Raw genomic sequence first — 14,393 nt, 5'->3', positions numbered from 1 at the left:
GGATTTGAGCCCGCCACCTTAGGTGTATGTGGCTGGCGCCTTAGCCGCTTGAGCCACAGGCGCCGAGCCAGAAGTGCATTTCTAGTGGAGCAAATGCAAAGGCCCTGAGGCTGGATTTTTTGTCTGATAAACAGTAGGGGGCCAATGTGGTGGGGTGGAGAGTGGTAGGATATGAAGTCAGAGGTAACAGGGAGCCAGATCTGGTAAAGACTAGTAGGCAGCGGTGAATATCACCTTGAAATAGGAAGCTGTGGCAGGGTGCTGAGCCAAGGCTAACTTGGTTTTTAAAAGGCTCACTGGGTTTTGTTGCTATGGGGAAAATAAACTCTAGGGGCAGTGGTAATGGTGTTAGTATGGAGACTGACTAGGATGCTATTGGAGATGCTTGTTCAAGGGCCAGTAGTGGTTTGGACCAGGATGGTAGCAACAAGAGTGTTGAGAAAATTCAGGATATAGTTTAAGAGGAGAACCAACAAGATATGCAGAAATAGAATGTGAAAGGGGCGTCAGTGATTGATGACTCCCAGGTCTTTGGAGCTAGAAGACTGGAGCTACTGAGATGGGAGTGAGAGTGGAGCAGACGTGAGGGCGTGGGCACAATCACAAGTTTGGATTTGGATGTGGTAAGTTGGGTACCTTTTGAAATACAAGTGGTAATGCCAGGTCAACACTTGTATATTGAGGATATAACCAGAGGATTCCCTCTTAGTGGAAAGGCACAAAGAGGTCCTGAAAGCTGAGTGAACTTGAGAAGAAAGCAGGGGATATTTTTCCCCTGGCAAACTTTGATCTGTATAACATACCACACTTAAAGCCTTTCATGGTTTTCTGGTAACCCTGGTTTCTTCAAATTCATATCTTGTTGGCCACAGGAATTGTTGCTAATTTTCTGCAGATAAAGTAAATGCAGATGATTTCTCAGAAGCAGATTAAAAGAAGAGATGGAGTCCTTGTGAAGTACCTTTCTAGATTTGAACTTACTGGTCTAGGACAGTGGTTCTCAACCTTCCTAATGCCATGACCCTTTAATACAGTTCCTCATGTTGTGGTGACCCCGAACCATAAAATTATTTTCATTGATACTTCATAACTGTAATTTTGCTACTGTTATGAATTGTAATGTAAATATGTGATATGCAGGAGACCCCCAAAAGGGTCGCGCCCCCCTGCCCGTGGAGCCTTAAGATGACACTGGCCTGTTAACACCTCAAAGGTAATCCATGCAGCGGTTCTCGTGACCCCTTTGGGGTTCACCTAAGACTATTGGAAAACACATAATTACAGTTATGAAGTAGCAACGAAAATAATTTTATGTATAGTGGTCACCACAACATGAGGAACTATATTAAAGGGTCGCAGCATTAGGAAGGTCTGGGAGGTATCTTGTTTCTTTTTCTTTTATTTTTTTTCTCTGTTCATGCTTTTGTTGTTGTTGTTGTTTTAAGAGAGAAGGTTTTGGTGGCGCCTGTAGCTCAGTGAGTAGGGCACTGGCCACTACACAGAGGCTGGTGGGTTCAAGTGCGGCCCTAGCCTGCTAAACAACAAGGACAAGTGCAATCAGAAATAGCTGGGCATTATGGTGGGCACCTGTAGTCCCAGCTACCCGGGAGGCTAAGGCAGAAGAGTCACTTAAGCCTAAGAATTTGAGGTGGCTGTAGCTGTGACGCCACAGCACTCTACTGAGGGCGACATAGTTAGACTCTGTCTCAAAAAAAGAGAGAGAGAGAGAGAGGGTTTGGCTCTGTTGCCCAGGCTGGAATGCAGTAGCCCAATCATAGCTTGCTGCAGCCCAGAACTTCTGGACTCAAGTGATCCTCTCACCCTAGCTTTCTGAGTAGCTGGGACTATAGGCACCTGCCACCGTATCTGGCTATGTTCATGTTTTCTCCAAAACTTCTTATTATGCACCTTTTCTTCTCTTTGAAACGCATGTCCTTTGAGATGCGGGAGTTTTCCCTGACTTCTCATAGCAGGATTTTTCAATTCTGTACTTCTCTTTCCAAGATATAGTTCGACAACTAATAACAGCTTCTCCGACTTGCTTATCTAACTTTTCAACAGCAAAGGTTGCCTTTCTCACTTATGGGTCTCTACTTTAGAGTAGGCTTGCTATAAATGCTTGTCTCCAACTTGTTTTTGTCACAATGGAGCAAAATAAAAATGGACTTTGAGGCACATTAACAAAGCACAGACTTCCTTAGACAGGCAATTTTAGAACTATATCCTGTGTCCTATTTAATTAAAGTGGAATGTTTCCCTTGGTGTGGGAGTACAAAAGGAATGTTTTGTGAGAACTGGAATCCTAATACAGACTAACCTGAGTCTGCATTAAAAAGACAAATCTTAGGCAGGGTGGTGGCTCACACTTGTAATCCTAGCACTCTAGGAGGCCGAGGTGAGTGGATCAGCTTGAAGACCAGCCTGAGCAAGAGCGAGACCCCACCTCTAAAAAAAAGTAGCCAGGCATTGTGATACGTAGGAGACCCCTAAAAGGGTCGCTGTAGTCCCAGCTATCAGGGAGGCTGAGGCAAGAGGATCACTTGAACCCAAGAGTTTGAGGTTGCTGTGAGGTATGACGCCACGACGCTCTACTGAGGGCAACAGAGTGAGACTCTGTCTCAAAAAACTAAAAAGGCCTATCTTTTTTTTTTTTTTTGGAGACAGAGTCTCAAAATTATCACCCTGGGTGTCGTCATAGCTCACGGCAACCTCCAACTCTTGGGCTCAAACAATCCTCTTGCTTCAGTTTTTCTATTTGTAGTATAGATAGGGTCTTGCTTTTTGCTTAGTCTGGTCTTAAACTCGTGAGCTCAAGTAGTCCGCCCGCCTTGGCCTCCAAGCGTGCTAGGATTACAGGCATGAGCCACCACACCCGGCCTAAAAAAGGCAAATCTTTTTTTTTTTTTTTTTTTTTAAGAGACAGAGTCTCACTTTGTCACCCTTGGTAGAGTGCTGTGGTGTCACAGCAACATCCAACTCCTAGGCTTAAACGATTCTCTTGCCTAAGCCTCCCAAGTAGCTGGGACTACAGGCGCCCACCAGAATGCCTGGCTATTTTTTTGTTGCAGTTTGGCCGGGGCCAGGTTCAAACCCGCCACCTTCTGTATATGGAGTCAGCACCCTACCCACTGAGCCACAGGTGCTTCCCCAAAAGGCAGATCTTTTGTGCAGTCCCAGTTACTCTGGAGGCTGAGGCAGGAAGATTGTTTAAGCCCAGAAGTTTCAGACCAGCTGGAGTAATGTAGTGTGACCCTCCCCCCCATTTTTTTTTGGGAGACAGAATCTCACTTGGTCACCCTTGGTAGAGTGCCATGGCATCTTAGCTCACAGCAACTTCAAGCTCTTGGGTTCAAGTGATCCTCTTGCCTCAGCCTCCCAAGTAGCTAGGACTGTAGGTGCCCGCCACAACACCTGGCTGTTTTTTAGAGACGGGGGTCTCGCTCTTGCTCAGGCTGATCTCGAACCTGTGAACTCCAGCAATCCACCTGCCTCAGCCTCCCGAGTGCTGGGGTTACAGGCGTGAGCCAGAGCACCCAGCACCCCCCATCATTTTTTATTTTTATTGTTATTTTTTAAGATAGTCTCACTGTGTTGCCCTTAGTAGAGCGCTATGGCGTCACAGCTCACAGCAACTTCAAACCCTTGGGTTTACGTGATTCTCTTGCCTCAGCCTCCCAAGTGGCTGGGACTATAGTGCCCACCACAACTCCCGGCTAACCCCCCCATCTTTTTGTTTTGTTTTGTTTTGTTTTCTGAGATAGAGCTTCAAGCTGTCGCCCTGGGTAAAGTGCTGTGGGATCACAGCTCACAGGAACCTCCAGCTCCTGGGCTTAATCGATTCTCTTGCCTCAGCCTCCCAAGTAGCTGAGACTACAGGCACCTGTCACAACACCTGGCTATTTTTTGGTTGTAGTTGTCATTGTTTGGCAGGCCCAGGCTGGATTCGAACCCACTAGCTCTGGTGTATGTGGCTGGCGCCTTAGCCGCTTGAGCTACAGGTGCTGAGCCAACCCCTATCTTTTTTTAATAGACAAATCAGTAAATGGGTCTGGTTATGCCCTATAGATCTTGTGTCTCAACCTTTTTGCTTTTTTGACTTATCCCATTATGTGTGGCCAGGAGTTAATTTTTTTAAAAAACCTGGCAGTGATCCTGAAGCATCCCTATAGAATCAAACTTGGGTAATAGGACCATGAGTGCTTCCCTCTCTTGGGCTAACCAGGGGGTGTGGAATAAGCAGGAGCATTGGAAATTACCATCTCTACCATGGTAGGACACTGTCATGACTATGCCACTGGTCCAGAGAAATAAGGCAGGGATGAAACCGTTAAACCAGCATGCAGGTTGTTTGAAGAAATCTGTGGATTACGTTCTGGACTTGAAATGGCTAGTGATGCATTTTAAAGGTGCAGAGGCCTTTTTATCTTATAGTTTTAAGCCAAATTTTGCCATTGTAGATTGGTTCTACCTATGAATTCTTTTGCTTGATTCCTAAATGGAATTGGAGCCCTCGTAAGAGGAGCCAGAATCTCATCCAGATTTGCAGTATGGGAAGCATAAGGTACCTTGGTTGGGAATCTGCTTTGTCAAGAGACCCTGACATAGGTTGGCTCTGTGGCTACCAATGAGATTAGGCCCAGCACTGGTCTGCGGTGGTGGGAATTCAAGGCTAGAATGTCCTATCTACTACCCTTTCACAATATCTTTCTCCTCTTTGCTTTTGTCTCAAATGATGCCTTTGTGTTAATGAGGCTCTGGTTCTGAGAGAAATCCTTGCTGTACTCTCTGCATTCCTCTCTTTTCACATCTCTGCAGGGTCCACTGTAGACTCGTGCTTCCTGACTCAGTGAAGCTAGATAAGACCAGGGGACCCTGTGGGACATAGCAGTTCACTAGGAGCTCAAAACAGTTATCATTCTTTGAATTTGAGAGAATCAGAAATGTCATCTTCTGAAATGAAAACTAACAGAGAGAAGCAAATTATTTGGGAAAAGTTACTTAAATAGTAGCTTTGTTGCCAATAAAAAGAGTATTTCCTAATTCAGAGCCCAAGTATTTCTCATATCTCCATTTAATGTAAGATTGCTTGACTTCTCAGGAATTGTGTTGATTGTTCTGGTGACCGAAGAGAGGGGTGCTGTGTTGGAGCATAACAGTTCACTTTTGTCTCTGGAACATGGGGCAGGGCTTGGGGGTGCTGGCTCTGGGGAGTGGACAGCAGCAGGTCAGGTACCAGGAAGGGTGAGACTCCCTTTCACAGTATAACAGATGAGGATGTTTGTTCACTCTGTCTCTTGTGCGTTTGTCTGGTTTGAATCAGTCCCCCAGGGCTTTTTCACCCCTAGGTGAACGGAAAAGTCTGTTTCTTAAACATTTAGATCTGAAAAGACTCAGCTGTAATAGTGCTGTACTTGCTGTTCTTTACAACAAAGCCCAGAACAGCCTATTTCTCTCTTCGGCCTTTCTCCCTCTCCTCTCACCTTCTCATCTTTCTCTTTCCTTTCTTATCCACCTCTTAATGTTACAGGAGTGAACCTGTTATTGTAATCTGCCTTGCCTGGCAGACACACCACTATCCTCTTTGTTCCCTTTGTAACTTGTGACTGTGTAAAAACTGTTTAAGGTGACCCTTTCCCTGCTTTCCTCCTTTGGCAAGATCATATCCCTATTACACTCTGGGGCTCCCATCTCCCAGCTAAAGGCTCACACGGGCACATCCATTGCAAGGTTAAGGGTAGCAGCAGCCAATAAAGCTGTTCCTCCTCTGATGAGTTAAATTCACAGATGTTGATATGTGGTTTCATTCTCCTTGTGGCCTCTCCTTTACCTCCCTCCCATAAAGCACCAGCCTTGTTCAGAACCCCCTCCTTCACCATTGTGGTTCTTCATGATTTCCTGCCTCTCTACTCTTTCCTTCTTTCTGGCTTTGCTTGTTCTCTCAGACCAGGAAGTGTATACCTCATTTTTGTAGAGGTGTAGCCCCAGTACAAGTGGAACCTTGGTTTGGTAAAAGCAGATCTTTTGGTTTGGATATGGACCAGTACAACATAGTGTCATCTTCTGTAGTCTGCTTCGTGCTGTTTGGCAAAAAAATATAAGACTTCACAGGAGGAAGGAAAAGGAAGAGTCAGAGGAAATCCCTCCACTGTGATGTGCTTATGCCCCAACACCTGCCTTATGCCTCCAGAGCAGAATCACAGAGCTTATAGCCCTGAAAGTCAAGCTTCTAACACAGGAGCCTTGACCTTGGCCAGCACTTTGTGCATCCTTCTAAATAGAGAAGGTGCCCTTGGGTAATGTGATTCCTTATTTCAGGCCCATGTCTGGATGCTTCTTCACACAACATAAATTCTGAGGCCTGTTTAATTCCATTGAGCTATTGCGCCTTTGGAGGAGAACCCACATTCTCCTTGTCATGTGCCCTATAGGAAAGTTTTGACTTGGTCCAGGCTTTCAGAGCACAAGTCTGAGAGCAGATTGATTGCAAGGCCTTGTCTGAGGAGAAAATAGACTGACTCATGATACCTGGACAGACTCCAGAGCGAGATGCAGTGCCCTCTCCAGCTGCTGGCAGAGCATGCTCTCTCTTGTTTGGATGGCTCTAAGCATGCTGGTGTCCAGCTGGCCATCTGCAGGTGACCAGGATCTGCTTTCCACCAGAGCAACTTGAGTTTATATTCCATTCTATAATCTGATGGAAGAATTCCTCTCCAGCTCTGATAAAGCCTTCACGTGAAGTCTGACACGAAGGAGTTGGAAAGGAGTTTTAGTTTTTGAAGTGCCAGAGGGCAGTGTGGGATCAGGGGAGATGGTGGATAGATGATCATTGTCTTACGGCTTTTACCAGCATTTATAGGAATATGAGCAATTATGGGATGGTGTCAGCCTGGGAACCTCAAAAGGCTAGTTCAAAAACTTGCCTTTTTACAGTTTGCTTTTTTTGTGACCTTGGGTAAGTTCCTTAATTTCTCTGAGACACATTACCCACATCTAACAAGAGAAGGACCAAAGCTGCTTTGCCTATCAAACAGGGCTAGTGTGAGCAGAATACTTTGTTTGCAAAGTATCTTGATAGCTGTAAAGCATTGTATTGATGTATGGCATTATTTTTATAACCAGTGGCATTATATTATGTGCCAGCTATGCTGGTTATGTTCTGGTTTGGGGACAGAGGCACATTTACTCAGACATAGCCCATAATGTCCTCTGTGAGGTCTTTTTTCTACACAGGCTTCACATACTGGGACTGGGCAGAGTCATCTTCCCTAGAGCCCTAGAGAAATCAGCAGTTTGCTCTCCTGAGAGGAAACTTGGGTGAGACCTCTCAAATTCAGCTAACGTATTAATATAATATTAGTCCCATTTGCTTCTATGTCTTATTTGGCCCTCACAGTGATAATGAAAGTAAGAGTTTAACATAATGAAGTTTAAAAATTGAGAGCTTTCCCATAAAAATCTTGACTTCAGTTTCTTCTGAAGTGGCATATCTAGCCCTATCAGCCAAGATTTGGCGGTGGCCTGTCTAGGCAGGCGAATGCTCTTGCAGCCCCTTCTTCACATCCTTGGGTGTGCCCCCTGCATATGGAGTTTGGCTCTTGCCTCGCCTGTGCAGGCATTTAGGTTCAACCCAGTTCGAAGGCATCTGAAATCCTACAGATGTTAAACCTTGCATTTATGATGGAGAAACTTGAATAGGCAGTCTCATTTTCAGGTTGGAGCAAAGTGATCCAGTGTGGAACTTTAAAACAAGAAGTCATTCGTGAAAAGCCTTGAAAAGCTCTTAAAAGGTAATGGGCATTAGATTAACATGAGACAGTGTTTATTCAGGCAATAACTCTGATATTAATAGATTTAATAAAGTTCTGACACAAAGTATGCAGTAGGCATAAGATTCTGTGTCAGCATCTGTGTTTGTCCACAGAAAACATCTAGGTCATGCTCTTACTATTGTACCTTTCCCATGTAGTCACTGAACGTTCATTTAGTGCCAGCTGTGTTCCAGGCTTGAGTGAGAGGTTTTTGTTTTAGTGCCTTTTAGCCTCTCCAGAGGCTGGTGTGTTGTAAATATATTTTGTTTATTTATTTATTTATTTTAAGAGAGTCTCACTTTGTTGCCCTCGGTAGAGTGCCGTGGCGTCACAGGTTACAGCAACCTTCAGCTCTTGGGCTTAGGTGATTCTCTTGCCTCAGCCTCCCAAGTAGCTGGGACTACGGGCGCTTGCCACAACGCCCAGCTACTTTTTGTTGCAGTTTGTCTGGGGCCGGGTTCGAACCCACCACCCTCGGTATATGGGGCCAGTGCCCTACCCACTGAGGCACAGGTGCTGCCCTGTAAATAAATATATTTTAAACACAAGTCAGCACCAACCTGAATGGGTATCAGTGGAGACTAGATTTAAATCTAGCTTCATATGACTAATCTAGTTCATATTGTTTATAAAAGACATGAATTAAGGACATGGGAAGGTGAGAAAAAAACACGTTCCAGGAAGTGCTAACCAAAAGGAAGGAAGCTGGCCTAGCTTCATCAATATTAAACAGTAGATGCTGTGCCTGCTTCAGCAGCACATACACTAAAATTGGAACGATCCTGAGAAGATTAGCATGGCCCCTCTGCAAGGATGACAGGCAAATTCGTGAAATGTTCCATATTTCAAAAATAAATAAGCAATAGATGCTAAGATGAGATAACTTCATAATGATATTTGATTTACAGGAAAAAGTAATTCTTGGCCAGGCACAGTGGCTCACACTTGTAATCCCAGCTCTTTGGGATGCTGAGGAAAGAGGATTGGTTGAGACCAGCTTGAGCAACATAAACCTCATCTCTACAAAACATAGAAAAATTAGACGAGCGTGGTGATGCATACCTGTAGTACCATCTAGTCAGGAGGCTGAGGCAGGAGGATTGCTTGAGCCCAGGTGTTTGAGGTTGCTGTGAGCTATAATGACAACACTGCGCTCCAACCTGGGCAACAGAGTGACACTGTCTCAAAAAGAAAGAAAAATTCTTAGTTTTTTCCATATTTAGTAATTCAAACAAATAGGTAAGAATTTATAAGATTTTAACAATGTGGGTAACCAGCTTCAACTGTACCTATCAATTACAGGGTACAGTCCTTTCATGATATACAGAGCATTCCTGGAGTCAGGCCACACGCCAGGCTGTGAGGCAGATCTCAGCACATTTCAAAGCCTTCTTATTATAGCTGTGGTTCTTAATGTTTTGTGAGTGATGGACTTCTTTGAAAATCCCATGTCTCTTATAAATCAGGGCTTCTCAATCTTGGCCTGTTGACATATAGAGTTGGATAAATGTTTGTGGTAGGGCCTGTCCTCTGCATTGTAGGATGTTTGGCAGCATCTCTGGGCTCTACTCGCTGGCAATAGCATCCATTTTGCCCCAGTAGTAACCATCAAAAAAATGTCTTAACATTGCCAAATGTCCCCTGGGGGCAGACTGGAGTCTTATTGAGAACCACTATTATAGACCTCTCCAGAGAAAAATATAATTTTGCATACAATTTCTCCCTTTTGGGGCGGTGCCTATGACTCAGTGGGTAGGCGCTTGCCCCATATACCAAAGGTGGTGGGTTCAAACCCGGCCTGGTCAAACTGCAACAAAAAAGTAGCTGGGCATTGTGGCAGGCAGCTGTAGTCCCAGCTACTTGGAGACTGAGGCAAGAGAATCACCTAAGCCCAGGAGTTGGAGGTCGCTGTGGAGCTATGTGATGCCACAGCACTCTGCCGAGGGTGACAAAGTAAGACTGTATCTAAAAGAAAAAAAAACAATTTCTCCCTTTTCCACAGTAGCCAGGTGGCCCAGCCCTCCCTGGGAGTGAGTGAAATAACCAAGAAGCTGGGGTTTGTCTTTGTGCACAGTTCCTCTGCAAGCCCTCATCCAGGGTCTGGACACTCACACAGGAAGGTGTGGAGGTGCCACAGAGTTCTTGTGCTGAACACTGTGGGCTCAGGTTGCCATAGGCACTGATGTCCTTCCTGCCCAGGACTTGGAGAGGTTAGGCCCAGCATAGTGGGAGTTGAGGGCTAGAACGTGTTGGTAATTCTGCCTGCTACTCCTTCTCAGCATCTTTCTTCTTTTTGCTTTTTTTCTAAAATGGTGGCATTGTGTTAATCAGGACCTGTCAGGCTCTGGTTCTCAGAGAAATCCATGTTGTACCTTCAGAGTTCTTGTTTCTTCTTCAGGTTACCCCACTGTCCACTGGTAGCCTATGGACTTCCAGGTCCACAAACATTGGCTTCTGTTTTACTGTAGGCCTTTTTTTAGGTGTGTTAGTCGCAGAAGGCTCAAGTCCTTAACAGAAGAAAATAGATAAAATATTTGATGCATGTGACCACGAAGGAATGTAACAGGGAGAGTTTATCCTTGAGGATCAGAGAAGACTTCACAAAGTAGAGGCATTCATCCAAGCTGGATTGTCTAGGACAAATGGGAGTATCCAGGGGGATAGGACATCCCAGACAGGTGGAACCGCACACTGGGTTCTGGGGGTTAGTAAAATAAGAACAGAAGGTAAAAGAAGGTATGGGTGAGGCTTACTTAGCAGCTTAGATTTGGTTCTGTAAGCAGTTGAGTTCTGAGTGGGGAAGTGACACAGATTCATGTTTAGAAAGTTGATTTGAGTGGCTCTATAAAGGACAGGTTGGCGGTAAGGAGACTAGTTGGAGACCAGGCAGAGGTTACAACCATTGCGGTGGCCATGGGGGTAGAAGGGAGATGACCCCAGGTGTAGTCCACATCCATTACCTTGAAAGACACAGTCATATCTGTGGCTAGAGAAGAGGGCACTGCCATTAGATCTGAAAATAGAGACATAAGTTTTTATTTGAGAGAGATTTTTTTCCACTTTTTATATACATTTTTTTCCTCTAGGAAATAGACAGACGGTTGGAAAAAAAACTGAAGATCACACAAAAGGAGAGGTAAGGCTGCTGTCTGGTCTGAGGACTCGTGCTCTCTTCTGTTAGAGAGCTGGGCAGGCAGTGGTATTCTCCAGCTGGCCGTTAGGTTTAGCAGGTTAGGCTCCTGGGCAGCGGACCCCTCCCTCCATGTTGGAGACCGTGACATGGTGGCTAGGCTTTGGGAGTGAGGCTCGGGTGTTGCACTTGCCTCTAACCTTTATGGGGCCCCTATATGAGGTCATCTGATGGAAAGTGGGAGGTGACAGGCTGGAAGACTTGTATTGGGCCTGACTGTGCCCCTAGTTGCTCTGCAATTTGGGGTAGGTTTCTCTAATATGAGGAGTTTGGGCAAGTGACTGCTCTAGGCCCACAGTGACTTGGTGGTTTAGGGTCTTGTGAGGGTATCCTGGAATAAAAGACTAGGAACTTCTTGAAAAGACCTTTAAGGATAGCTTTGTTCCCTACCCAGACATCAGAGAAAGGTTGAGTTTCCAGAGCAGGTGAAAGTTGACTTCAGCTTTTTGTCTTTGGGCTCAGGTAACCTGTGGATTTTCCACAGAGAGAGCGATAGGAAGGGGGGAGGATCTCTTTGGATTTGCGCAAAGGGCCACTTGGACATTCCCCAGGGAACTCTGGGGTGCTCTGCCAGCCCGCTAGCTTTCCTGGCTCCTTGTCTGTCTGCTCATCTCAGCAACTACACTAACCCCTGGTTTCAGTCCCTTTTCCATGCCATTCCTGTTCCACCTAGGACTCGTTCCAGTTCATCCTGGCAGCGGCTGAGTTCCTGTAGTTCTTGTCTCTCCTGACAACTAAGGCTCTGAAAACAGGCCCCTGTGGACCTTAAGACCTGTTTGATTCTTAAGAAAAGCTAGTTGACTGCTCTAAGGAAGGTCCTGGTGGCTGTTTCAGAGTGGCCATTCCTTACCTGGGGTCCTTTCTTCTCCTGTGGCTTTTGTTTCTTTCCCTTCCCGTGTTGTTTTCCCTCTTTGTTTTTTGTTAATTCCGCTTCTGTGGACACATTGCCTTGATGTGCACGTCCAACAGACTTGGACAATGCCTCTCTTTTGAGCATTGCCAAGCACTGTTTCTGGGATCATCCTTCACCCCAGCCCCGCCGCTGTCCAACACACCAGAGAGCCCTGGTGAGGGAGGTTTCTCTGCTCAGAAGCTCTTTTGAAGAGGCAATTCAGTTGTCTGGTGTGTCTCTGAGGGGCACAGGTCACTGTCACCAGAAGGCTGAGGCAGTTTTGTAAATCCTGTCTTGATGCCAGGCAGGGATGACATTAGCAGGCTCCTTTGTAGTGTCTGACTGGTTTGAGCACATGATAGAAGAACCTGGCTGAGGAGCAAACACTTGGCTAAACCCTAGTCTAACAAGCTGGTCATACTCTGGTCTGTGTAAGAAAGTTGGGATCTTAACGGAAGTTATTGGATTCTGGACATGAAATGTTTTTGCCATAGGGGCCAAATTGTGGTTGACGGCACTGTGATAACTGGGGATAGAAGTCCCAGAATGAATTGGTGTTCCAGCCCCCTCACCAGGGGTTAGGGTAGAGGAGGGGTTCCTGGGGACTGCTAGAGCTGGTGGAAACTTGCTTTTTTGAGAAACCCACTTGAGGAATGGAAGTTTTTCTGTCTGGTCAGAGGCCAGAGAGTCATGGATAGAATTAGTCGGGGAGGGAGAGGAAAGAGATGAGGGTGGTGGTATGGGATATGGAGGGGGCCTGTAGTCAGGAGTAGGATTTGTGAAGCTATGTTTGCTCTTTGTCAGCAGGAAATCCAAATCTCCTCCCAAAGTGCCCATTGTGATTCAGGACGATAGCCTTCCCACGGGGCCCCCTCCACAGATCCGCATCCTCAAGAGGCCCACCAGCAACGGTGTGGTCAGCAGCCCCAACTCCACCAGCAGGCCAGCCCTTCCAGTCAAGTCCCTAGCACAGCGAGAGGCGGAGTACGCCGAGGCCCGGAAGCGGATCCTGGGCAGCGCCAGCCCTGAGGAGGAGCAGGAGAAACCCATCCTTGACAGGTGAGTGTAGCTGGCAGGGCTGGTCAGTGACCACTGTTCCAGTCCACCCTGAGGAGGAGGAGGAGTGCAACCTGGCTGCACATAGAGAGTGAGAAGCAAGCAGAATCAGGGCAGGAACCTGCTGGGGCTAGTTCCCGATCTGAGCCACATCACCTGGGGACCCCCTTAAAAGCCTGGCAGGATACTTGGAGGTGGTAGTTTGCTGGCATGCTGCATCTGTGGTCTGCAGGCACTGGGGGCAGTGTTGCGTAGAGGTCATAGGTATGGACTTGAATCAAAGTCTGCCACTTACCTCTCTTTTGAGACAGTCTCAAGCTGTCGCCCTGGGTAGAGTGCCCTGGCATCATACCTCACAGCAACCTCTAACTCTTAGAGTCAAGCGATCCTCTTGCCTCAGGTTTTTTGTTTTATTTTGTTTTGTTTTTTTCATTTTTATTAGAGATAGGGTCTCGCTTTTACTCAGGCTAGTCTGAACTCTTGAGCTCAAGCAATCCACCTGCCCTTGGCCTCCCAGAGGGCTAGGATTATAGGCGTGAGCCACCGCACCCAGCCCACTTACCTCTTCTCTTTTTTTTTTGAGATAAGAGTCTCAAGCTGTTGCCCTAGTAGAGTGCTGTGACATCACAGCTCATAGCAACCTCTCAATTCTTTTTTATTTTTTGAGACAGAGCCTCAAGCTGTCACCCTGGGTAGAGGACCATGGCATCACACCTCACAGCAACCTCCAACTCCTGGGCTCAAGCAATTCTCTTGCCTCCATATCCCAAGTATCTAGTACTACAGGCGCCCGTCACAACGCCCTGCTGTTTTTTGGTTGTAGCCATTATTGTTTGGCAGGCCCAGCCTGGATTCGAACCCACCAGCTCAGGTATATGTGGCCGGTAACTTAGCCGCTTGAGCCATAGGCGCCATGCCAACCTCCAACTCTTGGGCTTAAGCAATTCTCTTGCTTCGGCCTCCCAAGTAGCTGGGACTACAGGCACCTGCCACAACACCTGGCTATTTTTATATTACAGTTGTTTGACCTCGGCCGTGTTCGAACCTGCCACCCTTGGTGTATGTGGCCGGCCCCCTACTCACTGAGCTACGGGTGCCTCCCAACACTTGCCTCTTCTTAATTAACCAACATAACCTCTCTCTGGGCCTTAGTTGCCCAGTCTGAAAAATGGAATAGCGATAGTACCTACCTTATCGGGTTGTGCAGGTCACTGAGTACAGGGTGCTAAGAACCCTGGCTGGCAGTGGAAAGTGCCCAGTTAAGTGCTTCTATAATATCTTCAGGGTCTCTAGTAGCCCACTGTGGTTTTCTAAGTTTTTTTTCTAAATTTTCTAAGTTTTTTTTATTCTTGGCTTTTTTTTTTTTTTTTTTTTTGAGACAGAGCCTCAAGCTGTCCCCCTGGGTAGAGTGCCGTGGCATTACAGCTCACAGCAACCTCCAACTCCT

At 46.4% G+C, this 14,393-nt stretch overlaps 1 protein-coding gene and 1 non-coding gene across 5 annotated transcripts in view; both read left to right on the top strand.

Annotated features, from left to right (window-relative positions):
- SZRD1 (SUZ RNA binding domain containing 1) overlaps positions 1-14,393 on the top strand; it is a 28,029-nt gene that overhangs the window by 9,429 nt on the left and 4,207 nt on the right. The window contains exons 2-3 of one of the 4 annotated variants that reach the window (XM_003783871.2): positions 10,895-10,944; positions 12,695-12,949. In XM_003783871.2, the coding sequence (XP_003783919.1) occupies positions 10,895-10,944; positions 12,695-12,949 (305 nt within the window). The remainder of the gene's footprint in view (positions 1-10,894; positions 10,945-12,694; positions 12,950-14,393) is intronic. The other 3 variants (XM_012801548.1, XM_012801550.1, XM_012801549.1) reach the window with 3 other exon arrangements.
- Positions 8,550-8,656, top strand: LOC111723266. Its single transcript, XR_002771844.1, has one exon. It is a non-coding gene; the product is annotated as a U6 spliceosomal RNA (small nuclear RNA).

Source organism: Otolemur garnettii, unplaced genomic scaffold (assembly GCF_000181295.1).
Source record: "Otolemur garnettii isolate 467f Iridium unplaced genomic scaffold, OtoGar3 scaffold00009, whole genome shotgun sequence".
Taxonomy (NCBI): domain Eukaryota; kingdom Metazoa; phylum Chordata; class Mammalia; order Primates; family Galagidae; genus Otolemur; species Otolemur garnettii.
This window is presented reverse-complemented; position numbering and strand designations above follow the sequence as displayed.